Source organism: Mauremys reevesii, linkage group 24, assembly GCF_016161935.1.
Source record: "Mauremys reevesii isolate NIE-2019 linkage group 24, ASM1616193v1, whole genome shotgun sequence".
Classification (NCBI taxonomy): Eukaryota; Metazoa; Chordata; order Testudines; family Geoemydidae; genus Mauremys; species Mauremys reevesii.
In genome coordinates, this window is record NC_052646.1 from 20,283,423 (window position 1) to 20,311,071 (window position 27,649).

The 27,649-nt window shown below is 56.1% G+C and overlaps 2 protein-coding genes across 4 annotated transcripts; both read right to left on the reverse strand.

Annotated features, from left to right (window-relative positions):
- Positions 1 to 1,569: 1,569 nt before the first annotated feature.
- Positions 1,570 to 13,775, reverse strand: LOC120390682 (phospholipase A2 inhibitor and Ly6/PLAUR domain-containing protein-like). 2 transcript variants are annotated; one of them, XM_039513473.1, is made up of 6 exons: positions 13,598 to 13,775; positions 8,200 to 8,302; positions 6,585 to 6,698; positions 5,411 to 5,563; positions 3,749 to 3,892; positions 1,570 to 2,275 (listed from the first exon to the last, which is right to left on the reverse strand). In XM_039513473.1, the coding sequence occupies exons 2-6, from the start codon at positions 8,270 to 8,272 to the stop codon at positions 2,037 to 2,039; spliced, it is 723 nt and encodes a 240-aa protein (XP_039369407.1). In that variant the 5' UTR covers positions 8,273 to 8,302; positions 13,598 to 13,775; the 3' UTR covers positions 1,570 to 2,036. The 2 variants fall into 2 exon arrangements, with proteins under 2 accessions (XP_039369407.1, XP_039369406.1); XM_039513472.1 differs by having other exon boundaries at positions 8,200 to 8,314.
- Positions 13,776 to 22,730: 8,955 nt separating this feature from the next.
- Positions 22,731 to 27,611, reverse strand: LOC120390683 (carcinoembryonic antigen-related cell adhesion molecule 16-like). Of its 2 annotated transcripts, none has more exons than XM_039513475.1 (4): positions 27,485 to 27,611; positions 23,630 to 23,998; positions 23,224 to 23,334; positions 22,731 to 22,937 (listed from the first exon to the last, which is right to left on the reverse strand). In XM_039513475.1, exons 1-4 carry the CDS (start codon positions 27,546 to 27,548, stop codon positions 22,882 to 22,884), a joined length of 600 nt encoding a protein of 199 aa, XP_039369409.1. In that variant the 5' UTR covers positions 27,549 to 27,611; the 3' UTR covers positions 22,731 to 22,881. The 2 variants fall into 2 exon arrangements, with proteins under 2 accessions (XP_039369409.1, XP_039369408.1); XM_039513474.1 differs by lacking the exon at positions 27,485 to 27,611 and adding an exon at positions 24,224 to 24,444.
- Positions 27,612 to 27,649: the final 38 nt, after the last annotated feature.

Sequence of the window (27,649 nt, forward strand, 5' to 3'; positions counted from 1 at the left end):
TCTCCCTCCCGCCTAATTCACTTTGTTCCGTCTGTTACTACTTCGAACCATTTCAATCCTACTTTTCGTATTTAATAAAATCACTTTTTACTTATTAATTAACCCAGAGCACGTATTAATCCCTGGGGGAGCAAACAGCCGTGCATCCCTCTCTATCAGTGTTACAGAGGGCAAACAATTTATGAGTTTACCCTGTATAAGCTTTATACAGGGTAAAACGGATTTATTGGGGTTTGACCCCCACTGGGAGTTGGGCATCTGAGTGTTAGAGGCAAGAACACTTCTTAAGCTGCTTTCAGTTAAACCTGCAGCTGTTGGGGGACCTGCTTCAGACCTGGGGCTGTGTTTGGAGCAGGCTAGCGGGTCCGGCTCAAACCAGGCAGGGCACTGAAGCCCCAAGCTGGCAGGGAAAACAGACTCTGAGGTCGTCAAAGCACATCAGGCGGCAGTTCCCAAAGGGGTTGCTGTGATTCAGCCCATCACAGTCTGCCCCATTCTCTGCAGTTCACCCTAACTGAGTGACCACAGCTGGCCCCCACTGGGACCCCGGTCACAGTCCAGGAGACGTGTGTTGATCCACTTGCCGGTAGTGGTAGCTGGTTGGGAGTCACTCATATTGGGCCACATAAACACAGAGATTCCCTGGGAGCCTCCGAAGACATTATTAGTCTTGCAGACACTCCATGTACAGCAGCCTCCGGCTGAGGAATGAGCCACTGGGAAATTTGTAAGCAGCTCTATTAGAAATATATTAATTTTTTTTAACAAAAACTGAAATTATCTCCTAATCCCGTGACTCCTGGAGCAGGGTCTCTAAGCAAGGCACCAAATATCAGTAGCTTTGGCAACACTGTCTTTGCAGTCGGCTCTTGGCTTTTGCTCTTTCTGTTGTTGTTATCTGCAGCTTGTTCTGTCCCAGAGCCCTGCTCGCTGCTCCTCCTGGCTTCCTGCCTCCTATGCACGGCAGCTGCAGCCCATCTCCTAGTGCCTGAGTTCCCCTCAGTCCACAGGGCTCAGCTCTGAGCAGCCAGGTGCCTTGGGTGGTCACCTCCATTTTCATGGCTCTTTCTGCTGTTTAGAGGGGCTTAATTGCTCCATGCCCTGAGCCTGAAGGAAGGTGCTTGCCGCAGCCATCAGCTCTCATGAGGTCTGGGGTTGTCTGTGCACCCAAGAATCACCCGTTGGCAGCCCTTAGCAACCTTCAGCATAACAACACGTAAATAGTGACTAGGGGGAACTCCAGAATATCGTTAGGGCAGGCGAGGCGTCACCAGGTGGCGCTGTTACACTTAGCCTGGGCAGGACTTTTCTGATTGTGCGAGCGAGTTTTGACTGACGGGGAGATGTGCTGGGGTTTTGCTAGTTCGGGGGTGGGGGAATTGTGCAAGGTTTTTGTGTGGAGGGAGGTGTGCAAACAGCAGGTGTGTTTGCTGTGCCCTGCAGCCTCTGATCGGAGTCAGTTCTGGAGGCGGAGTTGCTCCCTGAAGCCCTTGTGTTTGGCAGAGACACATGGAAGCGGAGCTGACACGCAAACACACACGCACGCACAGACGCTCTTGGGTGACTGAATCTCTGATTGTGCTTTATTCAGAGCAGTTAGAAACGCACAGGGGGACTCAAACCATTTCTGGAGTTTCTGGGGAGCTGAGAGCCAGGACTCCTGGGTTCTCACCCTGGCTCTGAGAGGCGAGCGGGGTCTAGTGGTTAGAGCAGGGGGGGGGCTGCAAGTCAGGACTCCTGGGTTCTGTTCCCTCCCAGGGATCTTTGAGAGGCTGGAGGAGAAGCTGTGAGGGGATATTAATAATACACCGCACTTTGCTCCAAGCCCCAGCGGAATTAGCAGAGAGTCTCCTCTTGGCTGCATCGGCCTCTGTCTCAAGCCCCCGCCCATCCAGGGATCCCAAAGACCTTTGCAAGAGAAGGGCACCATTCCCCCTTACAGCGAGGGGGAAACTGAGGCACAGTCAGGCACGGGGAAGGGCAGAGCACATTGGTTATACTGAGACACCAATGGCAGCCGGGATGCTGATGGGGCCTCAGCAGAGGAATAGCCCCAGAAGGGCAGGGAGGAAAAGGGGGACCCGGGGAACGATGCTGCCCAGGGTGAAGGGACCCCAGGCCAGAGTCCGGGTGGCGCTGCTGGTCTGCGCTCTGGGCGCTGGGCCGCACTGGGTTTTGGTCAGTTTGTAGGTGAACACCCCCGATTCCAGCGTCTTGATTTCACAGGCCGCCCGGGTAGCGCAGCCCCTGCCGGCAAAGGGGATCGTGACGCTACCTGTGTGGGGAAACCAGAGCAGATCAGACGCGGCACGGCCTAACCCCCTTCTGTGACGCCATGATCGGGCCCGGCTGGTTCTCCAGGGACCTTGAGGTAGCTCCTGGCCCAGTTCATGAATTCTCAGGCCAGGAAGGACCCTGTGATCAGCGAACGTGGCGTCCTGCGTAGCGTAGGGCCCTGGCCTTTAAAGCCAGGTGTTCCATGCCTTGGCTCATTCTCATGGCTCTTCTCTGACCCCCCGACCACGCTCCAATTTACCACCGAGCTCCGACACCAGCACTGGCCACAGGATTCCAGCAGCGGTGGAACAAGTATCAAGCCTGGAGGTAAAATAAACCTCGGGGGGTTGGGGGGACCCCGCTCTTCTTCCAGCGCGGTCCTCAAGGTGCACCCACGTTTCTTTGCAAGATGCCCTGGCCTCGGAGTCGTTATCACTGGCCTAGCAAAGGGAGGTCCTGCACGCCACGTGACAGCATCTCATGCTTTGGCGGAGGGGACCATGCGGAGCCCCTGGCCTGGGGATACCCGGGTATGGGGGGCACATGGAGTAAGGAGGAGTTGCAGGGAGTTCCTGAGGCACAGGGGGGCTCTTAGGGGGTGCAGTGTGCTCATCTTACAGAAGTAATGACCCTCCGGGCAGATGTTTCACCTAGTCGGGCAAGCGTGTGGGCCGGTTTTTTTCATGCAGTATCTTTCTAGGGCAGCTGTGGCAAGTAGCAGAAGAAATCGCTCTCTGCATAAATTTCTGACTTCAAAAATATTCCCTGAAAGCCCCTTGAGTTTGAACAGAGATTAAGGGGACAGCCTGCATGCCGTTTGCACCCACCTCTGTTCCAGGACTGGTGCAAACAGTGTAAACAAGCAAGCTGCCCTAAGGAAATACTAGACTTTGCCCCACGGATTTCTCCTCCAGTGGGAAACTGACCTACAGGGCCTCAGAATTCTGCTGCTGCTCAGCAAAGGGGATAACTTTTGACCAGAGCGGATTACCAAAAATATGCAAAGGGACTCCAAGTCTTGCTGGAATCTCCAGTGGGGCTGGGAGCCAGGGCTCCTGGGTTCTATCCCTGGCTCCGGATGGGGAATGAGGTCTAGTGGTTAGAGGGGGCTGGGAGCCAGGACATGTGGGTTTGGTGGTTAGAGAGAGCTGGTAACCAGGACACCTGGGTTCTATCCTTGGCTGTGGGAGGAGAGTGGGGTGCAATGAGTTAGAGTGGGGGGGTGGGAGCCAGGACACCTGGGTTCTATCCCTGGCTCGGGGAAGGCTGTGGGGTCTAGTGGTTAGAGCGGGAGCACTCAGAGACAGGACAGAGCCTGATCATGCAGCTCTTTGTTTTGAGCGACAGCCTCTATTGTTTCGGCTGTTGCTAATCGAAGGGGCATTTGCCAGCTCAGCCGGCGCGGACGAGCCCCAGGACACCCCCCGGCTCCCCGGGGATTTAACCGTCCCCAGAGCGAAGGAAGACGCACCTTGCGCCAGCGTCCCGACGACGACAGCACATTGGTCGGCACCTCCCGTGCAGCGCAGGCTCCCGTCGCTCTCGCAGCTCTCGGAGCCTGGGGCGTAGCAGGCCGGGCACTGCAGCCCGTTGCGGACGTTGCTGATAGCCAGCCCTGAAAGGCAGCCGGGGAAAGAAGGTTTTGATCCAAGAAGAAACCGCGGCAGGAGAACGTAGGGCAGGCAGCACCCTCCCGGGCCATCAACCCAGCACATCGTCCCGCCCAGGCAGCTCTTTGCCCCCCCTCCTCCAATGGGCAGCTGTCCCGCCACCCCTCCCCTCTGGCCGCTAGAAACATCCTGACTTCCAGCCTCAGTCGCTTCCTGGCCCGTGTGTTCCCACGCCCGCGTCTTCCACCAACTCCGATCACTCTTCTCCCTCGGGGCTGCTTCCCCGCGTCGCGTTCTGGGGCACACGCCGGACCAGTCAGGGCTTGCGCCCGCCTTGCTCCGTGCGCGTTTGCTCCTTTCGAGAGGCAAAACCCAGCAGTTTCCAGGGGCTTCAACCCGCCTCGGTGGAAGGACCCATCTCTCTCCGCGTGCAGGAGCTCCGGCCTGCTGGTGCCTGTCCAGCGACGGAGGCCGAGATGGATTCTTCAACCAAAGGGATTGAAGAAAAGGGTCTGTAAGAAATGGACCTCGAACCAAAGCAGCGGCTGGTTGAGTCTGAGCCATTCAAACGTGGCTTTTTATGTCAGTTTCTTTGCAACCCTCCCTAACTCCAGTCCTGCTGCTTGTCCGCGCCGCCTACGTCCTCTTGTTAAGAAACCGGTTTGACTTTTCACCTAAATCGGTGGCTTGTGACCTTCATCCGTTTGCAAGGCCCTAAAGAATTCCGAACGGAGGTGCGGCCTCCTCTGGGCATCTCAGACGGGCTGAAAACCACTGATCTCAGCCAACCTGGTGCTGTGTTTGAACAGAGGTGACGGTTAACTGCCGGTACCGTGGCAAGCTGCTGGGTCTCTTTAAACGAGCAAACAAACCGGATTGTGCCTCTGACTGGGGGGCGTGGGTTGGGGTCACCTCTGAAAGCAGCAGCCATGGAGGGAAGGTACCAGGACCCCTGCTGCCCAGCCCACACACGCTCAGGGGACCGCAGGCTGCAGGCATCCGGGCTGTAAGCTGCAGAAGTAGGGCATTTTAGGGCACCCGTGATTACAGGGCAGGCAGTGACCCCTCACTGGTCCGGTTTGCACCCCAGAAGATGCCCCCTGAGAGCAATGAGGTCTCCTCTCAGCCTGCATTATCCCAGCTAAACAAACCCAGCTCTCCCAGTCCCCTCTCAGAAATCTGGCTCCCCATGTCTCCGATCAGCCCAGTAGCCCTGCTCTGCACCTGGCCCAGTTTGAGTTCATCTGCCTTGAAGGTGGGGGACCACCGCTGGACACAGTGTGCAAGGAAAGGTCTTACCAGGACAAAGGCATGAAAACGTCCCTCTCTCCCCTGGACACGTCTCATCCACACTTGCTTCCCATGACAAATGACTTCCCCCCAAACCGCGCGCTTGCCCCAGGGTCTTCGGAAATCCCCTGGCTTTTCCCCGAGGCCGGGAATAGCGGATCCTTGAAGGTTTGGGGTTCGAGCCAGTGGCTTCCCCGCGCCCACAAATCAGACCCGCCGCCGGCGGTACGTACTGGAGGGCGTGGACTCGGCACTGCAGTCGCCGCTCTTGCAAATTTCTGACCGGATCTCCACAGCCACCTTGTCCCCAAAGTAAAAAGCCAGGAAGCCCGTGAGGCTCTGGCGGGAGTCGGCGCAGGACTGGTACGTGCCTGAATTCTCCGCACCTGTTGGAAAGGCAGCGAAGCGAGAAGGGGACGTCGTGCGTCGGCTACACTGACGGAGCCACCGCAGCCGCCCACCCCCCTTTAAATATTGGCATGAGCAGGTCGTCAGAGGTGGGTCTCCCACAGCCAGGTGAGTGCACTAACCACCGGGCCATACAGACAATTTCTCCCCAGCCCGGGGACCATTCCGCTAGCTTCCCCAGTCTGAGCAGCTCCCAGAGCAGAGATCAGACAGGCCTGGGGGGCTCCCTTGTTTCTTTCCAAACGAGAAATACTTGGCCTGACTTGGGTGCCTGCCTCCAGGGGAGACGTCATCCCAGGCAGAGAGAGGGGCCTCCCACCCAAGGCCCCGACCTAGGAGAGTTGGGCACCTCAGGGGATCGGGCCCTGAATCCCAGCCGTTCCCTCTACATTTTCTTCCTTGGCTCCTCGCTCAGCGGGACGGCCCCGAGCACGGCCATTCCAGGATATGCCCCCCCAGCCCCCTGCTCCTTATAACCATCGCCAGCCGTCTCTGTAGGGCCGCAGGGCTGGAAGCAGTGGGGGTTCGTCCCAGGGTGCCCTCCCTGCTAGGCTCAATTCCGGGGTCCTGACTGGCGTTGCCCCCCCAGAATCACGGGGGGGGGGGGTGGCATCATCCCACTGGGTGGGGCTGCTATCCCTGGGCCATGACGCTGAGTAGGGCAGGCACTTCCCTTTGGCTGTCATATGGTCCCCAGGCCTGGGGAGCCCCTCGCTGCCGGGGGGTTCCCTGTGATCACCCGGCGAGCGCCCCGCATGCCGCCTCTAGCTGGAAGGGACCTCATCCAGTCCAGCCCCTGGTGCTGAGGGCGGACCAAGGCAACCTAGACCAGCCCTTACTGGTGTTCATCCAGCCTGGTCGGGGAACCTCCGCTGACGGGGACCCCACGACCGCCCTCGGGAGCCGATTCAGGCAGCTAGGGAGCCGCGTGGCAAACGCGCCCAGGAGCAGGGGTCCCGCCGCACGGGCGCCTCCCGCAGCCACCGCGACGGGACTCACCGAGCGTGTTGTGTTCTTGAACGATGATGCAGGAGTCCTGGGGCGAGGAGCAGGTCTGGGGGACGGTGTGACAGCTTTGCCCAGATTTGCAGTAGAAACAGGCCAGAGGCAGCCCTGAAAAGAGGGGGAGCAGGGAGAGAAACTCATCTTTGTACCCAATCGTCTGGCTTCCCAATTTTGCTTGCCTCAGTTTCCCCCAGACTTGGCACTGCTACACAGAGCTCAGTGTGCAAAAGCCCGTATAAGTGTGTAATAGCCTCGCTCACCTACAGCCACCCTGGCTCAAGGGGGCGCTATTCCACCCCAGGGGCTGCAATGCCTTCCACGTTCACCCAATAATAACCTGCAAACGTTACCCCACCGGGTCCCGACGGTGGCGGGAAATTTCCCATCCCGTCCATTCGTGGATGGAAAATGGACCTTGGCACAGGGCTGAATATTCCGATTGCCTGGGGGCCCAGCTGCCCCAGAACCCGCGGTGAGGGGCAGACAGGAAAGCAGAGGACACAGCAGTTCTTACAAAACAGGAGCTGTGGGTCAGACCCAGCTCTGGTGCTGTCTCTAGGGCTTGCGGCTGAGTGACCCCTTCTGCCGTGGGTCACCTCTCACCCCCCGGCCCTCCTGGAGTGCACGGGGTCCGACTCATATACCCTTCAGGCTCCACCCACTGCCCGCAGCCTCGGCAGCGATTGGTGGTTGATCAGAGCCAGCTGGGCCACACCTCCTGCTGGTTGGCTGGGCCAGTTCCCCACCCACAGCCCATTGGGTAGCTGGGGTGGAGGGGGGGGTTCTTTTTCCCCACCCACGTAGCTGTGCATTCACCAGAGCCCCCCTGCGGCTGAAACACTGAATGGCCAGAAACTGAATTGATCTGGGAGGCCAAAAATCATCATATTTGAAGCCAGAAATGGCACCTGGTGCATCATGGGAGGTGAAATTCAGTTGCCTCCTGTTCCCATTCTCCTGCCTGGATTACGTGTCTCATGACACACCTGGCTCCCAGCACCCCTGCCCTAACCACTAGACCCCACTCCTCTCCCAGAGCTGGGGAGAGAACCCAGGAGTCCTGGATCCCAGCCCCTGTTGCTCTAACCACTCAACACCACTCCCCTCCCAGAAACAGATAGAGAACCCAGGAGTCCTGGGTCCCAGCCTCTCTGCTCTAACCACTAGACCCTACTTCCCGCCTAGAGCCAGGACTGGAACCCAGACGTCCCAGCCCCTACTCCCCTCCCAGAGCTGGGGATAGAACCCAGGAGTCCTGGCTCCCAGCCCTCCCCCGCTCTAACCACTAGACCCAGCTCCCCTCCTAGAAAGAGCACTAGGTCCCTGAACTACAGCTCCCATGAGGCACCGCGGCAGCATTTCAGGATTGAAATTTTGCATGTTTTGATTTTCCAGCTTGACATTTCTGTTGGGAGGGAACCCTCTGCTGCCGCTCATTTTCCAACCAAAGTTATCCCCAGACGACCCGGAGTATGGGGGTGTCTCAATCACAGAACAGAGCGAGCTCTGCTACAGGGCTCACAGGCTCTTTAAAGCAGGCCCACGCCCCTCCTGTCCCCTGTGGGGTGGCCACGGCTCCGGCTGCCGGCCCCCACCGCCGGCGACTCACCCGTTTCGTTCTGAGCTGCCGCGGTCGCTTGGAGAGCACCGAGGACGCAGAGGGTGACGAGCGCTTTCGCCATGACGGAGGAGAGCACGGGGTTGTGATCGGCACTGAGTGAGGCCTGTGGGACAGCAAACACTGACAGGTCAGGCAGACACCGGGGCTGGGAGCCAGGACTCCTGGGTTCCCTCCCTGTCTCAGCCATGGACCTGGTGTGTGTGAGTTAGGACCGATCAGGTCGCTGAGCCTCGGGGACCTGAACCTGAGAGTTACAATGTGGAGGGGGCTAGAAAGAAAATGAAATGAGTTAAGACCCCTAGAAAATAGATCAACATCACCAGAGCAATGGCCCATCTAGCCCAGGGACCTGTGTCTGGCCAGGTGCCCCGGAGGGAATGAACAGAACGGGACGATTACCAAGTGATCCAGCCTCTGTCGGCCACTCCCGGCTTCTGGCAGTCAGAGGTTTAGGGACACCCAGGGCAGGGGGTTGCGTCCCCGGCCACCTTGGCTAATAGCCATTGATGGACCTGTCCTCCGGGAACTGATCTCATTGTCTTCTGAACCCAGTTATACTAATGGGTTTCACAACCTTCCCTGGCGGGGGGCATTTAGAAAGGGCAAGGGGGGGATTCTGCCCACCCCCCGAGTTTCCCACCACGGCAGGGTGCAAACAGGAAAATGATCCGCTGCCCTGTCTCCCTCCGGAGGCACCCGCAGCCCTTAGCTGGGGTCGGAGTGGGACATGGCTGCTGGCTGACAGGGCTGTCCCCCAGGAGCTGCACCTACAGCTCCCCCCCCGGCCCCCTCTCGGCTCCGGGCTGTGGGGTGTAAATCCCCAGCTGTGTGGGCTGCTGCTGCTCCGTGGCCGGGAGCGGGGAGCTGTCCATACGGCTCTGTCCACCCCCACCCTGAGCAGAGCGGGTGTCATGCATTCCCCACATGCCTCCTCCGGCTGGGCGGCTGAGAGCCTGGGTGCCCATCAGCCCCCAGCAGCGCTCGCCGCCCCGGCACCGGAGGGCACTCAAAGCCCTTCCTGTGGGGAAATAGCTCCTCGCTCCCCCGCTGGTGGGACGGGAGCCAGGGGAGGGCAGGGCCTGGCCAGCCTTGGCCCAGAGAAGGGACCTGGCGAGTGCTGAGCTCCAGGAGTCTCCCCCACAAAGCCGGGCAGTTTTATTTCCAGTGTCACCCTCGGTGCTGCCCTGAGACCTTTCAGTCGCTCCTGACGGAAACCTGAGGACGTTATTGTCTGTACCTCGGCATCTCCACCAGCACATACAAATGGTTCCTTTCTTCAGTTAGTCTATGGACCCAGGGACTTTTTCACAGTTCCTGGAGGGCTCTTAATCGTACCAGGTTGTTACAGCCTGGGAACAGGTCTCTACTAACTTCCTTAATATCTGAGTGTGCCCTAGAAATGACATTGCTTCGAGGGCAAATGTTCTTGATAACATTTAACACATCTAGTGTCAGATTGTATTTTAATTATGGCACGTTGAGAATCATTCAGTTGGGTCACTGTAGATACAGACTCAGGATTCCTCTAGTACATTATAAAACTGAACAGTTTCCAGAGGCTACAACCAGCTTTTAGATCAGTCCTTTGTAAATACAAGTTCAATTTATAAATTGGTTTTTATGTTTGGAATCTCTACACCTGGAGTTCCTTGAACTCGAGGGTGTTTCATTTGTGCTGGAGAACTATCAAATGCATCGTATAAATAGATTACAATATTTAAGACTTTATTTCTAGTTACTGAGTAACTTAATAAGATAAGAAAACACATCGCCATTGGAAAAAGGTGATAACATTGTTATCTACTGGAAATACACCTTCAGGTTTCCGAGAGCTGATAGGAAACCCGTGTTGGCCAATTTATTGTCATATTTTCTTTCCAATTATCACCTGAAAAGCTTTTTGTTCTTCCTTTTTTTTAAGCTAGTGTCAAAACGAACGTCTCTAATTTATTAGTTATTCCATGTTTTAGAAGAATGGTTGAGGGAAAACTCAACTACTTTCGACTCAGCTTTTTCAGGAGAAATGAGATACACAAATTAAAAGTGAGTATATTTGCTTGCTTATCGTTTTCCAAAAGGTCATATCAATGAAAATGTTAGCTTTGTATTAAGGTTCCAAAACCGATATAGGAAAGTAAATGCAAAGTAATGCATATCGGAAAACACAATTTCAACTATACAGATACAATGGTGGGGTCTAAATTAGCTGTTACCATCTAAGAAAGATCTGGGAGTCATTGTGGATAGTTCTCTGAAAACATCCACTCAATGGGCAGCGGCAGTCAAAAAAGGGAACAGAATATTGGGAATCGTTAGGAAAGGGATCAGTTACAGGACAGAAAATAAAATATGGGCTCTATATAAATCCATGGGACGCCCACATGGTGAATACCGTGATCTGATCACCCCATCGCAAAAAAGATCTATTGGAATTGGAAAAGGTGCAGAGAAGGGCAACAAACATGATGAGGCGGATGGAACGGCTGTCCTATGAGGAGAGATTAAAACGACTGGGACTGTTCAGCCTGGAAAAGAGACGACTGAGAGGGGATATGAGCGAGGTCTATGAAATGTTTTCGGAGATAGTGGAGATAGTGGTTCAGGAAGTGTTATTTACTCCTTCTCATAACAGAAGAACTCGGGGTCGCCCAGTGAAATGACTAAACAAGCGGAAGTATTGCTTCACCCAGCTCACAGTCAGCCTGGGGATGTTGTGAAGGCCAAGACTATAACAGGGTTCAAAAAAGAACTAGATAAGTTCCTGGAGGACAGGTCCATCAGTGGCTATTAGCCAGGATGGGCAGGGATGTGACCCCCTGCTCAGAGTGTCTCTGGCCTGTTTGATAGAAGCTGGGAGTGGATGACGGGATGGGTCACTCGATCAATGCCTGTTCTGTTCATTCCCTCTGATGCACCTGGCATTGTCTTCTGGTAGTAGCCAGGGGACTGGGCTGGATGGACCATTGGTCTGACCCGGTCTGGCTGCTCTTATTCTCTTGTATAAGGTGGTGCCAGGATTTTCTTGCTGCTTTTACAGAACCAGACTAACACGGCTACCTCTCTGATACTTATTCTCTTGACTCCTCCAGGCTTGGGGGTGGGAATATTTTACTGTGTTATCTCCTGATTGTTCTAAATTTACACATACATATAAAATGGGGCTTTCACAGGGATTTGTATCTATAGTTTTCTATCTTCATATAGGAATTAGATGCAGAGCGTCTGCCACCTAATTCCAAGTTATTATCTGCCAAAAAACTAAAGTTTTCAGCTGCCTACATAGCTCCTGGAATGATGGTTAAATTCCCCCCCTTCCCTCCCAATCTGAAATGGTGCCCCCGGCCCCTGGCAGCGAATGCCGCTGGCTAGCTGGGTGCTGGGTGAGGTAGTATGTCTTTATGTGTGTTTTAAACCTGCTGCCTAGTAATTTCATTGGGTGACACCTGGTTCGTGTGTTATGTGAAGGAGTAAATAACACTTCCTTGTGCACTTTCTCTGCACCCGTCATGACTTTACAGACCTCTCTCCTGTTCCCCCTTAGCCGTCTCTTTTCCAAGCTGAAAAATCCCAGTTCTATTAATCTCTCCTCATACGGAAGCTGTTCCATCCCTCTCATCATTTTTGTTGCTCTTCTCTGCGTTTTTTCCAATTCCAATTGATCTTTTTGAGATAGGGCCACCAGATCTGCAGGCGGTATTCAAGGTGTGGGCGTCCCATGGATTAATATGGAGGCAATATGATATTTTCAGTCTTATTATCTATCCCTTTCCTAATGATTCCTGACATTCTGTTCGCTTTTTCGACGGCCGCTGCACATGGAGTGGGTGCTTTCAGAGAACTATCCACAGTGACTCCAAGATCTTTCTTGAGTGGTAGCAACTAATTTAGTCCCCATCACTCTATATGTAGAGTTAGGATTATGTGTTCCAATGTGCATTACTTTGCATTTATCAACCTTGAATTTCCTCTGCCATTTTGTTGCGCAGTTGGGTGAGATCCCTCTGTAACTCTTTGCAGGCAGCTTTGGGCTTAACTCTCTTGAGTAATTTTGTATCATCTGCAAACTTGGTCACCTCACAGGTTTTTCCTAATATCCAACCTAAACCTCCCCCACTATAACTTGAGACCATTACTCCTTGTTCTGTCATCTGCTACCACTGAGAACAGTCTAGATCCATCCTCTTTGGAACCCCCTTTCAGGTAGTTGAAAGCAGCTATCAAATCCCCCCTCACTCTTCTCTTCTGCAGACTAAACAATCCCAGTTCCCTCAGCCTCTCCTCAGAAGTCATGTGCTTCAGCCCCCTAATCATTTTTGTTGCCCTCCGCTGGACTCTTTCCAATTTTTCCACATCCTTCTTGTAGTGTGGGGCCCAAAACTGGACACAGGACTCCAGATGAGGCCTCACCAATGTTGCATAGAGGGGAGTGATCACATCCCTCGATCTGCTGGCAATGCCCCTACTTATACAGCCCAAAATGCCGTTAGCCTTCCTGGCAACAAGGGCACACTGCTGACTCATATCCAGCTTCTCGGCCACCGTAACCCCTAGGTTCTTTTCTGCAGAACTGCTCCCCAGCCATTCGGTCCCTAGTCTGTAGCAGTGCATGGGATTCTTCCGTCCGAAGTGCAGGACTCTGCACTTGTCGTTGTTGAACCTCATCAGGTTTCTTTTGGTCCAATCCTCTGATTTGTCTAGGTCCCTCTGTATCCTATCCCTACCCTCCAGCGTATCAACCACTCCTCCCAGCTTAGTGTCATCTGCAAACTTGCTGAGGGTGCAGTCCACGCCATCCTCCAGATCATTAATGAAGATATTGAACAAAACCAGCCCCAGGACCGACCCTTGGGGCACTCTGCTTGATACTGGCTGCCAACTAGCCATGGAGCCATTGATCACTACCCACTGAGCCCTACAATCTAGCCATGTATGGCCATGTTGAGCAGTATCGGTCCCAGTGGGACTCAGGACACCCACATTCTATTCCCGGCTCTGCCACAGACACCTTGCTGAGTCATTTCATTGCTCCGTGCCTCAGTTTCCCCCATCTGTTAAGTGGGGAGACTGATCCTTCCTGAGTCTATCTAGAGTGCAAGCATTTTGAAGGCAGGGACTGTCTGTCATGAGCTGCTTATGCAGCAGCTGATCTCAGTCAGGGTCTCCACAGTGCCTGGTACAAAGGGGCCCTGATCTCGGCTGGGATCTGTGCGGCACCCAGCACAACAGAGACAATATTGGGGTCTGTGCACCGCCTGGAACAACAGGAACCCTGAGCTTCTACTGCAAGATCTTTTCAGTATGCGCGTACAGCACCTGGCGCTCCCGGATGCCCATCGCCAACCGGAGCCAGCGGCTGCTACCGCAGAATTAAGAATAATAAACGTACCTTTGGTTATCGTAGGCTTCAGTGGAGCCGGGCGCTTCCCTCTCTGAAGTCTCAGTCACCAGCTGCAGCCACAGCCCCAACTCTTCCTTCCTTTATAGCAGAACCAAAGGCTGGTTCAGATAGAGAACGGAAGCGGCGAGAGAAAGAAGCAGCAGCAAAACCTCAGGATCCTGGTTACTGCTCGGCGCTGGCCGCGTAACTAAGGGAATCAAAATAATGACTGAAATGTGTGGGGAGCAGCTGACGCCCTGGGCAGCCCCGTGGGAGGCGTGGGGCTGGGTGGTTCTGAAGATCAACAACGTTCCCGGCCTAACGCACAGGGGAGATGCTAAGGTGGGAGAGATCTTGATTTTCGTTCGGTTTTTGACATTCCCATAAGCAAGCCAGGGAAATGAGGGCTCAGAGAAATCAGCACTAGGTGGGTGAACACCTGGTTGGAAGACCCTCCTCAAAGAGTAGCTAGTAATGGTCAAACTGGGAGGGCGTCTAGTGGGGTCCCGAGGCCAGTCCTGGGGCCGGTACTCTTCCATATGTTTAGTAATGACTCGGATAACGGAGCGGGGAGCATGTCTCTAAGCTCTGCAGCTAACCCCAGGCCGGGAGGGGTCGCAAACACTTTTTGGGGCAGGCTGAGAGTTCGAAACAGCCTGGACGAGTTGGAGAATTGGTCCGAAATCAACAGGAGGAAATTCCATTGTGACAAGAGTGAAGAACATCACTTAGGAAGGGAGAAGCTGATGCACAGCTACAAACAGAGGAATTGCTGTATGGCTGGGAAGGATCTGGGGGTCAAAGAGGGTCACAGATTGAACCTGAGTGACAAAGCCATGCTGCAGTAGCATTCTGGGGTGCATTCACCGGGGTGTCGTAGGTCAGACACGGGAGGTCATTGTCCCGCTCTGCTCGGCACTGGAGAGGCTCCAGCTGGAGAACTGGGTACACCCTCAGCACTGCGCTGTAGGAAAGATGGGGACAAACTGGAGAGTCCAGAGGAGATATCGTCTCTGGGACCCCCTGTGACAAAGTGGGACTGTTCTTAACGTTTCCTCTGAACACTGTGGGGGGGGGGCCTCAGTTTCTGGCCGACCCTCTGTCTCCTGGCAACTAATGGCCCAGGCCCTTCCCCCCTGCAAGGGGATGCTAAAGGTTTGGGAGAACAAAGAGAAAGGAACTCAGCAGAGAAGGAGGGGCTGGAGAGGGTGTCAGTTTGAAGCTGGCTGGAGATGGGAAGTGAGAGCAGACGTGGGTGTCTGCCTCGCTGGGCCCCAGAGTGGACCCGGCTGAGGGGTCCAATTCTCTGTACCTACAAGCTCCGTGTTCCTGTCATCTAATAAACCTCTGTGTCACTGGCTGGCTGAGAGTCACATCTGACTGCGCAGTGGGGGGGCAGGACCCTGTGGCTTCCCCAGGACCCCGCCGGGGCAGACTCGCTGTGGGAAGCGCACGCAGGGGCACATGCTGAATGCTCCAAGGTCAGACCCAGGAGGTGAAGCCGTGGGAGCTTCTTGTCCTACAGACAGGCTGCTCCGAGGGAGAGGAGGCTCCCCAAAGTCCTGACTGGCTTTGTGGGGAGCAGTTCCAGAGCATCGCCCGGGGACTCCGTGACACCCTCATCATGCCGGGTGCTGCACAGACCCCGACCAACTGAAGGGCCCCCCTTATGCCAGGCGGGACAGACACCTTGACCAAGATCAATGCGCTCATTGTGCCAAGACTGGGCAAAGGGAAGACGTCACACCTCAGGCCTGTAACAAAAGCCAGTGAGCAGGGTGGTAATGGGCCCAGATGCAGACAGGTGGCGCTTTAATAAATGGAGTTTCATAGAATCATAGAACCATAAAATATTAGGGTTGGAAGGGACCTCAGGAGGTATCTAGTCCAACCCCCTGCTCAAAGCAGAACCAACCTCAACTAAATCATCCCAGCCAGGGCTTTGCCAAGCCTGACCTTAAAAACCTCTAAGGAAGGAGATCCCACCACCTCCCTAGGGAACCCATTCCAGTGCTTCACCACCCTCTGACGGGAATAGTGTTTCCTAATATCCAACCTAAACCTCCCCCAGCAAAATGTTTCCCTGACAAAGACGGGCAGGTTGGAACACGCGTTCCCTGGGAAGGAAATTGAGACCAAGAGCTCCTGAGTTTGTCAAGGGACAGGGAGTTGGGCGTGCTCTTGTCCCGGGGCTCGGGAAGCCCGTCTAGCTTAGGTGCCCTTAGTGCACTAGCTGTCGCATGGACCTTGCTACTGCGCACTAAAAGTTTCCTCTTGCACGTTGATCTCCTCCCACTGCAAAGCAGGTGTTCATGTCCCCACATAGCCAAGCCCTTAGCTTGGAGCGAAATGTATTTCAGAGGAGAGGAAGCGTCCGAGTCGGCTGTTTGTTTGGAAATCGGTTTCTCTGCTGCCTTGTTCTATTTGCTAATAAACCTCCTTGTTTTAAGAAGGCTCGTTACGGGGTAGAAGCAATCACAGCTTCCCGAAAGAGAGAGACGCAGGGCTGTGCGGGAATGGGAATTGCCAATTTATGGGAAAATTGGTGACTTTGTGTTTCTTTACAAATCCAGATGCAAATCGTTAATGTCAACACTTCCCGCTAGATGGGTACTTGGGGGGAAACATTCATTGTGGATCCATCAAAGCATTTGGTTTCGATTTTGATGTTTTTTACACAATTTTAATACAAAACAGATCAAAATCTTTCACAAAGAAATGAAAAATCAAAATGTTCCCCCCCAAAAAGGTCGAAGCTGCAGCCGTATTGAAACGCTTTTGTTTGTTTTCCATCTCCCCACCCCAAATGAAATTTCATCAAAATCGGCGCAGTCCCACAGGGAATTTCGGTGTTGCTGAAATGGTGTTTTCCAGCAGAAGAGCATTCCCGCTAGCTCTGAACAGATGCCTAGTTGGACCAGGCTAGGAATAGATGGTTGATACATATGGGTGTTGTGTCCACACTTGGTCTACGAGTGGGAGAATTGCAAAATTCCACTGTAGATAGATAGAAGCACGAGACTGGATACCTGGGGGAAGACCAAGGATCCCACTACTGGCACCAATCTAAGGGGGAAGTGTTTGGGGCTATGGGGGAGCTATGAATGCCCATAAACCAGCTCTAGGTGAGATATTATGCACAGACCAGAGGAAAATCACTTCTCACAGAGCTGCTGTGGTTTCAGTGAGGCGGTGTATTAGCCCATGAAATACACGTCCTCTCCAGCTCCCCTCCTAGCACATCTGTTCTTTACATCGACTGATTCATACAGAAAGCGGGAAGTAGCAAGATGCGGTTTATTAAAAATACCAGGCACCTCACAGTGATGGTAAGGGAAGCTACAGCCGCGACAACAGACCAGAAGCCAACACCCAGTGGGGTGTAGATATGGATCATTTCATTTAGAATAGTTAAAAAACCAGGATAACAGTCTGCTGAAAGATTTCGCCACTCAGGCACGGCCAGTTCTTTCAATGTTTGCTGATTTTCTTCAAGCCCCAGTTCCTGGAGTCGGGTGAATATGTGACAATCTCCACTTTTGTCAAATTAAAAAAATATCCATTTCTAGCTCTTGTGACCACGAGGAACAGGTCAAAACTGGGACTCCAGTGTCGCATTCTGGCTGTTGAAAAATGGAGGAGGGGTCAGAGAAGAGCCACGAGAATGATTAAAGGGTTGGAAAACCTTCCGTAGCGTGAGAAACTCCAGGAGTTCGATGCATTTAGTGGAACAAAGAGAAGGTGAAGGGGTGACATGATCACAGTCTTCAACGGGGAAAAGAAATTTGGTCGTGGGCTCTTCAATCCAGCAACGGTCAAACACGATCCAATGGCTGCAGGTTAAAGCCAGACAAATCCAGATGAGAATTAAGGCACCATTTTTTAGCAGTGAGAGTAATTAACTGGTGGAACAGCTGACCAAGCGCTCCGGTGGATTCTCCATCCCTGGCGATATTAAAAGCAAGATTGGCTGTTTCTCTAGAAGATCTGCTCTTGCCCAAATGGGGATTATTTCGGGAAATCCTACGGCCCGTGTTGTGAAAGTCAGGTGAGGTGAGTGCAGCTGTATCCCCTGGCCATCACACCTATGAAAACTGGAGGCTTGGGACAGTCCTTTGCAGTGGACATTTCCTGCAAAATTCCCCCGTGAAATTCTGCTCAGCATCACATCGTATCAGCCCAACTTCTGTTGGCAAGAGAGCTTGTCCAATCAACGCTGTTCCTTCCCCCACCTTGTCTCTCTAACATCCTGGGACCAACACAGCTGAGGCTACACTGCAGACGAAATCAAGGTGAAGGTTTTCTGTCACCCACAGGTGCCAACTTTCTCATTTCCCAGAGGGTGCTAGACCCCTGCTCTGCCTCCACTCCATCCCTTCCTCCAAGGCCCACCCTACCCCACCTCTTCCTGCCCCCCACCCCAACCCCACCTCTTCCCACCCTTGCTCCGCCCCCTCCCCCAGCGCCTCCTGCAGGCCACTGAACAGGTGACCTCGGTGAGCGGGAGGCGCTGGGGGGAGGGGGAGAAGCTGATCGGCAGGGTTGCCAGTGGGTGCTGAGCACCCACTGTTTTTCCAGCCCCGGAGCACCCATGGAGTTGGTGCCTACACTGTCACCATTATTTTCGCTAGTGACTCTGGTTCCAGAGGGTGGGATCCCCTCCGGGACCTCCTTCCGCACGGCTTCCCCGGACCACCTGGTCCTGTTCCGGGAGGAAACTTCGTCCAGTTCTCTGGGGTCTAAACCCCACCTCGGTTCGAGTCTGGATTTCGTCCCCCGGGTGCCGCTGTTTGGCCAACGGCGAGGCAATGCTGAGTCACTCTGAGTCAGGCATCGGGCAGGGGGTGCAGGGCACGGCACACACCCGAAGTGACACATCAAACCGCTTCCTTGATGTGCGTTTCCTGCATGTTGCATCGCTTGTTTGGGGACTGGCTTGGTGATGCTGCAGCAATCACTCCCTGCGCATGCCACAGGTGGGTCTGGGGGGAGGTGGGGAAGCTACACGCTGAGGTGGGGTTGGGGAGGTTGCATTTTACGGGGGTGGGGGCTGCACATGTGACGGGTGTGTTTGAGCAAGAGAATCTATGTTTAAAGTTGTACCGCCTAGTGATGATCTCAGCCTGAGTGTGACTCTGTGTGTGTGTGTGTGTGTCTGTGTGTGTGTCCCTGCTGCCCCCTACTGGAGGGGCTGAGCCCTGCTCTGTGTGTGTGTGTGTGTGTGTGTGTGTGCGCGCGTGTGCGCTGCCCCCTGCTGGAGGGATAGGCCCTGCTCTGTGTGTGTGTGTGTGTGCGCTGCCCCCTGCTGGAGGGGCTGAGCCCTGCTCTGTGTGTGTGTGTGTGTGTGTGTGTGTGTGTGTGTGTGTGTGTGCGCTGCCCCCTGCTGGAGGGGCTGAGCCCTGCTCTGTGTGTGTGTGTGTGTGTGTGTGCGCGCTGCCCCCTACACAGAGCTCTGACCTGCAACGCTGACCCTGCACTGTTTCCAGTATACAACCAGCCACACGTGGCAAGCACACAGCAAACACCGCAAGACATTTCGTGCGGCAACAGCCTTCACTCCGGGTGGGTTGACCCTCTGTTCGCAGCCCATGCTGGAGCAGCTTTGAATCAAGCCTGAGTTTTCTTTACACAGAATAGTAGTTTGGTAAGAGCCGCCTTTGCCTTCAGCAGCTTAACCTTCCAGAGTTTAAAACACGTCATTTCCCTTATTTAAAAAAAGAAACCGCGCCCATACATTCAACCCACAGGGGCTTCACCTGTCATCACAGAAAACCACAAACCGCTGAATAAACAGGAGAAAAAGAGAATCAAACCCAACCGTTTGTTCCTGGGTTAAAAACCTAACTCCACTCTGGTGTTTTGGAAGCCGAGTGTAACCGATTTGCTTTGCCTGCTTAGCCCAGGCAAACTCAACACACTCAAAGGCTTTTCCACAACCCTTTGTTTTAGCGAAGGGTGGCCACGTACGATCCAACCAGTCAGGTGTATCCACTTGGTAAGTCTTTGGGTGCCCCAGGCCAAGGGACACAGAGTAGACCCACAGCTCGACCTACAGTTTTGCATATGGGGGGACCCACAGTTTGGCTGAGGGAGCAAATGTTTCAGCCCACCCAGAGACGCTGTGTTTGTTCCGTTGGAAAGGGGCTTCTCAGTCCTAGTGAGGATAAGGTGCTTATGAAACCCGTGTTCCCTGTTACGACACCACAATCTGCACTTTATTTAACTCTCCACTGAAATTTCTCAATTCTTCCTCCAGCCCCCCCTCAAACAGTCAGAATCCGGCAATTTTAGCGCTGGCCACGTCTTCCTCTCTGCCTTTGAGTCTCTCCAGTAAACCTTCTCCTAATCCAACCGTTGGAGGTGACCTGCTTCTCACGGGCTGCACCCGACGCTCCCACGGGCCGTTTGGTTTTTCCAGCAAATGTTGTGATGCCGAAGACGACTCCCGTTGCTTTCCCAAAGGCTACAGGTCCAAGTTTTGTTTTTCCAACACGTTCCCCTGAGTCAATAGCCCGGTCATCCCTCTTGGCCAATCCCTCTTGTGTCTCCCCAGGTTCCAGTCCCTCGCCCTTTTCTCCCCCACACCCTGCCCTTGTTCCATTTGTTTCCCATTGGGCTGAAGTTTTCCTCCAGAAAACCATCGAATGCCCCCACCATGGACCGAGGCTCTGTTCTCCATCCAATCCAGCAGTTCCCAGCCGCCATCCTCCAACCCAACGGCGGCCAGATGTTTCTCCTTTTTGCACAGCTGGGGCTTTTCCAATGGGGCAGAATTCCTCGCAATGAAATCCCCTGCTCCTAGCTCCCTCCTCCATGCAAACTATTCCTCTGTAGGGCCCGAACCCCTTGGGATGCTCCCGTGCACCCACAACAGCTTATCCTGCTCCTTCTGCAGCATGTTCCCCGTTCAGCCCATCGTCCCTGCCAGGAGGAACAGCCTCAGCAGAGTGAAGGCTGCTGCCTCCCACCCCGAGTCCTCGCCTGTTAATGCCGATGGGCTGGGGGGGGCGGATAGAGGAGTCAGGTCCCCCAGCGCTCCGGCAGGGAGAGGAGGGTCCCATGGTGAACGTGGCTCTTTGGAGGGATCATTTCCGGGTGTTATTTTCCCTTGCTGATGCTGCAGCCGGCCTGAGCCAGAGACCAAACCCACAAACATCAGAAAGCATCACGGGGCAAAAATTAAAGCGGGGGGGGAGGAGAGGGGAGAATGTCAAGAGACAGTTGCAGCGAGGGGATCCCCCAACCCCAAAGGTGTGTGAAACAGAGGAGGGGGGTTGGGATCCTGGGGTGGGGTGTGCCCCCTGCTGGAGGGGCTGAGCCCTGCTGTGTGTGTGTGTGTGTGTGTGTGCTGCCCCCTGCTGGAGGGGACAGGCCCTGCTCTGTGTGTGTGTGTGTGTGTGTGTCCCTCTGACCCACTGGGCATGGGGCCATGGGGTGTCTTTCCTGCCCTATCTCAGACCTAGGTACTTTGCAGCAGTGTGGGCTGACGCTCTAGAGCATTGGGAGCTCTCTGTCCCCACCTAGTGGCAAACAGGGAAACACAGCAGGACAAGTCAGGCCTTATTTGCATTTTTATCACCCAGCATCCCCATGTGACCATTTCGTCCATGTTGGTTAAACATTCATGGAAGTTGTGAGTGTAGAGGCACTGAAATGTCGTTGTCCTTAGTGTGGGACCAAAGGGCAAGAGACCTGCAGAGACTATGCCCTGGGGTGAGGGGTCACCCTAAACAGAAAGTCAGTTTTGCATCCTTGGCTAGTGGCATAGTCATCCCACCACAGGAAGTTGGTTTCATGGTTTGAAGAGAGGATCACAGATAGGGGTGACTGTGCTCAAGGGTCCTTTATGCCACTGATATTTTCTTGTAATAACCTAGCAGGAGTTGTAGGGTGGTAAGAATGACCCCTGGCTGGCTCTTCATTGATGCTGTAGAGGACAGTAATAGACATGATTGGAGTCTGGGTTTCAGCTATTCCCTTGTGCTAAGGGGTTCTGCCACAAAGGGGGGTCATCAAGTTTAATGACCTTCCTTTGCCTTTGGGTTGGGAGATAACGGACACAGTCCTGGCAGCACAGGGCTGATTTCACATCCACAGAGGCATTCCATGACACAGCAATTTCCTAGGATCACCCAGCACAGACCAACAGACCCATCTAGCCCGGTATACCGCCTTCGTCCCTGCCCTGCTATAGGCCACTAGATCACGTTCCTCCTTCCTCAAAGACTTTTTTCCCTCTCTGCTGCCATCAGTTTTTGGGTTAAAATTTGGGTTTCTCTTGAAAAGCCACTTTTAGTTGCGGGGAAAAAAAATTGACTGACCCCAAACAGCCCCTCAACGGGCTCACCTGCTCCATTCTCCTCTCACATAGGTAGTGCCCCATGTGTAACAGCCTCCTAGCATTTACCCACAATACCCCTTGACTAAGTCTGTTAATCTGTGGATTGGAGGTGAGAGAGGACCCAGGGTGTGGGCTGAGCAGTGTGGAAAGAGGAACTCTAGGAGCAGCTGGGTCTCAGGAGAAGGTGTGAGCTGGACTTCATTAGGTTATCAATGAGTTTGGGGTTAAGAAAGCCAATCCAGGGGTACCTTGGGATTCCATTTAGTGCACAGAGCATCTCCCATGACCGTCTGGTCCACAGCCGACTGCCACAGCTCCTAGTACGATACAGCCCTTTAACGCCACTGGGAACGGGTCACGCTTTGAATTCTGAAGAGCTACGAGTCAAATCCAGAGCCCAGGGCAAGGTGGGGGCCTGTAATGAACGACCTCACTCGCTCAATTGCTGGGTTTTTTATGGTCGCTAGGCCCCTGCACCATGGGAATCCCGTTTATTTAAGGACCCAATGACAGGATATTAGCCTCATCATACAGCTGGGGAACTGGGATGCAAAGAAGCTGAATGATTCCCCGAGTATCAGAGCGGGAGCCGTGTTAGGCTGGATCTGTAAAAGCAGCAAAGAGTCTTGTGGCACCTTATAGACTAACAGACGTTTTGGAGCATGAGCTTTCGTCGGCTGCATGATTCCCCGAGTGGCTGGGGCAGAGAACGACGCTGAAATCCAGCTGCACATTAGCAGCACAAGGCCAAACCATCTGCCCTAACATTGGGAACCTCAATGAACCTAGAACAGCACGAAGGAGATTTGCACTGGACATTTATTGTTTGTGAAAAGTGGCTTTTTCCACCTCTCCGAAACAGCTGCAGGTCGGGAGTGAGGGGCACCAGCGGAGCTCAGGCAGGCTGAGTTCCTGGCACTCAGAGCTGGCCCTGCCCAAGGGGCAGGTTCTTCTACTTTGGAACGAGCCCTGTTCTCTCCCCGGGGGGTTCGATCAGGATGCTGGCACCTGGGGAGATGTGAGAGATGCTGGGTTTGGGGTCCTGACTCCCAGGTCTGCTCTAACCCACCAGACCACCCTCTGTTCCCAGTGCTGGGGAGAGAACCCAGGAGTCCTGGTCCCCAGCCCCCCCTGCTTTCACCCACCTGATCCCATTGCCCCGTCCAGAGCTGGGGAGAGAACCCAGGAGTCCTGGCTCCCAGTTCCCCCTGCTCTAACCACTAGACCCCACTCCCCTCCCAGAGCTAGACCCCAGGAGTCCTGTCTGCCCTCACGAGGAAGCTCCCAGCTGTACCTGAGCTGCGACGTCTCTTACACACGATAAAAGTCACCAGCAGGGCCACACACATGAGAACTGACAATGGCACGCCCACCACGAGAGCCAGGAACCTGGGGAACAGTTGGACTGGGGAGAGAGCGGGAACCTGTGATAACCAGCCCCCACATCCTACCCCAGAGGTGGCTGCATCTCGGTGCCAGCTGAGGGGTCCCCATATAACCAGCCCCCACCCCCACCCCAGAGGTGGCTGCATCTCGGTGCCAGGTGACAGGTCCCCGTATGACCAGCCCCGACACCCCACCCCAGAGGTGGCTGCATCTCGGTGCCAGGTGAGGGGTCCCCGTATGACCAGCCCCCATGTCCCACCCCAGAGGTGGCTGCATTTCAGCCTCTCTTGTGCCAGCAGGCGGGTGACACTGACCGGAGAAGGAGACACTCATGGAGATGGTCTGTTTGTACCCGGACCCCTGTACAGTCAGGGTGTAGCTGCCGACGTCGCTCTCCCTGAGCCCCGTGATGTGCAGGGAGCAGCCAGGCCCCACCGTCTCCCGCCCCGTGTGGGCCGGGCCATAGGACTTCTGGGGGGTGGCAGACGGGGCGTAGCTCAGGATCCAGTGTGCGGCGATGCCGGCTTCTGCCCCCCGGTACCAGCTGCAGACCAGGAGGGTCTGGGGGATGCCCAGCACGACCAGGGTCACATCCCCTCCCACGTCGAGGGCCGCCGGCTCCTGCCTGATGGTGAGTCCGTCCCAGGCTTGTGCTGGCTGGAGGCAGGAGCTCAGGAGGGAGGCTGTTGGGGGTGGGAGAGGGTGATGGTAACTGGCGCCCCTCACTCCCGACCCGCAGCCCCCTGCTAGACCAGCCCTGGGTCCCCCCTCCCACCCCAGCTCTGCTGGTGCCCCTCACGCCCGACCCACAGCCCCCTGCTAGCCCAGCCCTGCCCCCCCACCCCACCCCACCCCACCCCCCGGCTCAGCCGGTGCCCCTCACTCCCGACCCTCTGCCCACCCCACACCTGCCAGGAATAGACCCATCCATGCGCTGTCTGGGCCGGGCCGGTTCTGGCTGGTGGGGAGAGGCCCCATCCCCTGTCCCCCAGCGGCTCTGGGCGTCCAGTCGCAGCCTGCGAGGTGTGGGGGTTTGGGGGGGGGTTTCCTCGTGCCACGTCGGCCGGGGCGAAGCAGGGCGGGGCTGTGGCTGCCTGGCAGAGGGGGGAGCCGTTGCACAAGGCGCCCCCCCCCACGAGGTCCCCACTTCCCCATCTGCTTCCTCTCCTGCGGCGGGGGGTGTTGTGTCCCGGGGGGAGGGGCTGCCGGGCATGAACCTGTCTCCCCACCTCCCTGCCCCCCCATGGGGTCATGGCCCCCTCCCTTCTGGGCGTCATGACCCCATTACCCTCCTTCCTGGGCCCCCTCCTTCCCTGCCGCCCGGAGCCAATACCTCGTCCTCCCGGCTCCCCGCCTCTTGGGGGTCTGGGGCCCATCTCCCCCCTTCTCAGTGGGGCACAGTCCCGCTTCTCCCCACTGGGGTCATCACCTTGTTTCCCCTCCCCCCACCCCTTAGTGCTCACGGTTCCCCCATCCTCTTGGGATCACGCCCCCATCTCTGCCCCCCTCAGAGGAGGGGATCCAGGCCCCATCTCTCCCCTTGCCCATGTCCTTTGGGGGGGTATCACTGCCCCCACAGGTTATGACCCCACCTCCTTCCCTTGGGGTTCTGAATCCCTCACTTCAATTGGGGGTGAACTGTCCCCCCTTTCCCGGGAGCCATCGGGACGTTGGCTCTGACCCAGCCAGGGGAGGACTCTGCCCTGTGACGTCTGCAATGGAAATCGTCTCCCAGCAACGACCCCTCCAGACAGCCAGGTTCACATGGGCCCCTCCTCTCCCTGCCTGAGCCCGGGAGGGGGACCCCAGCGGCCCCCTCCCCGCTGTCACCCCACCAGTGTTAACAGGGGCCAAGCAGCCTGGCGGGGACAACGGGGCGACCAGGAACATGATGCTCGAGCTGGACAAGCATCCCAAGGGGTTCGGGCCCCACGGAGGAACAGTGTGTGCCGAGGAGGCAGTGAGGCGCAGTGGGGGGGTTGCATTGCGAGGAATTCTGCCCCGTTGGGAAAGTCCCGGCTGTGCAAAAAGGAGGAACATCGGGCGGCCGTTGGGTGGCGGATGCTGCCAGGGACAGAACAGGAACCCGGCGCAGGCCGGGACGGGGAGTTTGACTGTTTGGCGCGGGGCAACCACAGGGGAAGGGGAAACGCAGCCACCGGGCCACGGGGAGGGGGACGGATGTTGCGAAAAGGGGCGAGCAAGCAAAGATCGGGCCGGCAGCAGGCGAAAGGGCCACAGGGGGATGCCATGGGCAGGGCCGGCTCCAGGGGTTTTGCCGCCCCCAGCAGCCAAAAATAATAATAAAAAAAAGCCGTGATCGCGAGCTGCAGCAATTCAGTGGGAAGGTCCTTCGCTCCGAGTGAGGGACCCTCCGCCGAATTGCCGCCGAATACCTGAAAGTGCCGCCCCGCTCCCGAGTTGCTGCCCCAAGCCCCTGCTTGATAGGCTGGTGCCTGGAGCCGGCCCTGGCCATGGGAACATCGCCAGAGCCTCTGAAACGACCCTGAGGGGAGCCCAGGGGGAAGGGAGTGAAATAATGGGCCGGGTGCGGCGACTTGACAGCCAGCGGGGGTTTCCTTGGCACCCCGGCCCTTGTCTGCTCCTTTCCCAGGCAACAGCTGGGGGGGTCTCCGAGCCGAACCTTGTGTCCCCCGCCAGCCAAACCGAGGGTCCCCTGCCAGATGAACTGAGGGTCCCCCGCCAGCCGAAGCTGGTTCCACGCCGGGTCACTGGCTTGGGGCAGCCGAGGTGCGAGCTGCGGGGGAACAGGGACCGGGCAGCGTAAGCAGCCGCCGGCCTCTGCCACACAGGCTGGTTTGTCGTGGATTCATCGACTCCCCGGCCAGGCAGAACCATTGGGCCCATTGACCCCCGATAACCACGAGTGACCCCAAATTCTGCTGCCACTGCCCCGCCCCCACTTTCTTTATTGGAAATAACGTGGATAAATGAGCATCCTCTTTAAGGTTTGCAGAGACACTGGGTTTACAGCAGGACTCCTGGGTTCTCTCCCCAGCTCTGGGAGGGGAGTGGGGACTAGTGGTTAGAGCAGGGTGGGCCTGGGAGCCAGGACTCCTGGGTTCCATTCTTAGGCCGCACCCTGACACCACATGGGGCTCAGTGCAGCTGACAGTTATGCAGTCGCCCAATTTCACTTGCTAACTGGCAGCTGCCCCAATCCCCTGGCAGCCCCCCCTGTGGTCTCCCCTGCAATGGCTCCCGTGCAAGGGACATTCGTAGCTGTGCCAGTGTCCTGGATTGGGCAGCATCAGGCGGGTGGCTGCAGCCGTGCACGGCGATGGCTGTTGTGAACCGAAGCAGAGGGAGACAGACCCGGGCTGGCCCCGATGCCCCAGGGTGGCACTAGGGGGCACTGTGCTGCAGGGGGCAGGATGGGGGGGTCTCTCCCCAAGCACTCAGGGCTGGTCCCGATGCCCCAGGGTGGCACTAGGGGGCGCTGTGCTGCAGGGAGCAGGGTGGGGGCTCTCCCCTGGCAGTCAGGGCTGGCCCCAATGCCCCAGTGTGGCACTAGGGGGCGCTGTGCTGCAGGGGGCGGGGCGGGGTGGGGTCGCTCCCTTCTCTACAAATACCCAGCGCAGGGGGACCAGCGAGGAGGGCTGGGGTGGTTAGATCCAGGCACCTATTTTTGCCCTGTGCTGTGGCTATTCCCCGCCCCCCAGAGCCCAGCGCTGTGGCTATTCCCTGCCCCCCAGGGCCCAGCGGTGGGTGGCTGTGGTGCAGCAGAGCTGTGAGACCCACGGCCGTGTTGCAGTGGGCGCGCTGGCAGCAGGGGGCATTTGTCTGCTGGCACCCTCAGCCCCGGGCCAGGCCAGCCGCTTTCACCAGCCTCCTGCAGCCCTGGGCCGGGGTGGAGTCGCCAGCATGGGCGAACGTTATCTCTCCTCCCCTTCTCCAGCAGTGCCCCTCGAGGAACTACCACCCCAGCAGGGCTCAGCTCCTGCCCCTCGAGGAACTACGACCCCAGCAGGGCTCAGCTCCTGCCCCGCTGCCCCCGGCCATGGGTCAGCAGCTGCGTACAGAAGAGCCCCCGTCACGTGGGCTGGGTGTGGCCCCGGCGGCAGGACGACGCCTGAGGTGGGAACTGCAGCGCAGTGGAGCCTAGAGGGCTCTTAAACAGGGACAATGAAAACAGACCCACAACGTACCGTCCGGCGGAGCCGAGTTACATGTAGCTGAGCCGTTGCATCGGGCGACGCTGCTCCTCGCCATTCCCAGCAGGGACAGGGAAGGGATTTTTAATGCCACTATTATAGTCACTCAGGCAGCGTCCGGGGCAGCCCGTGGATGTTGTCCCGTCTGTTATGGAACTG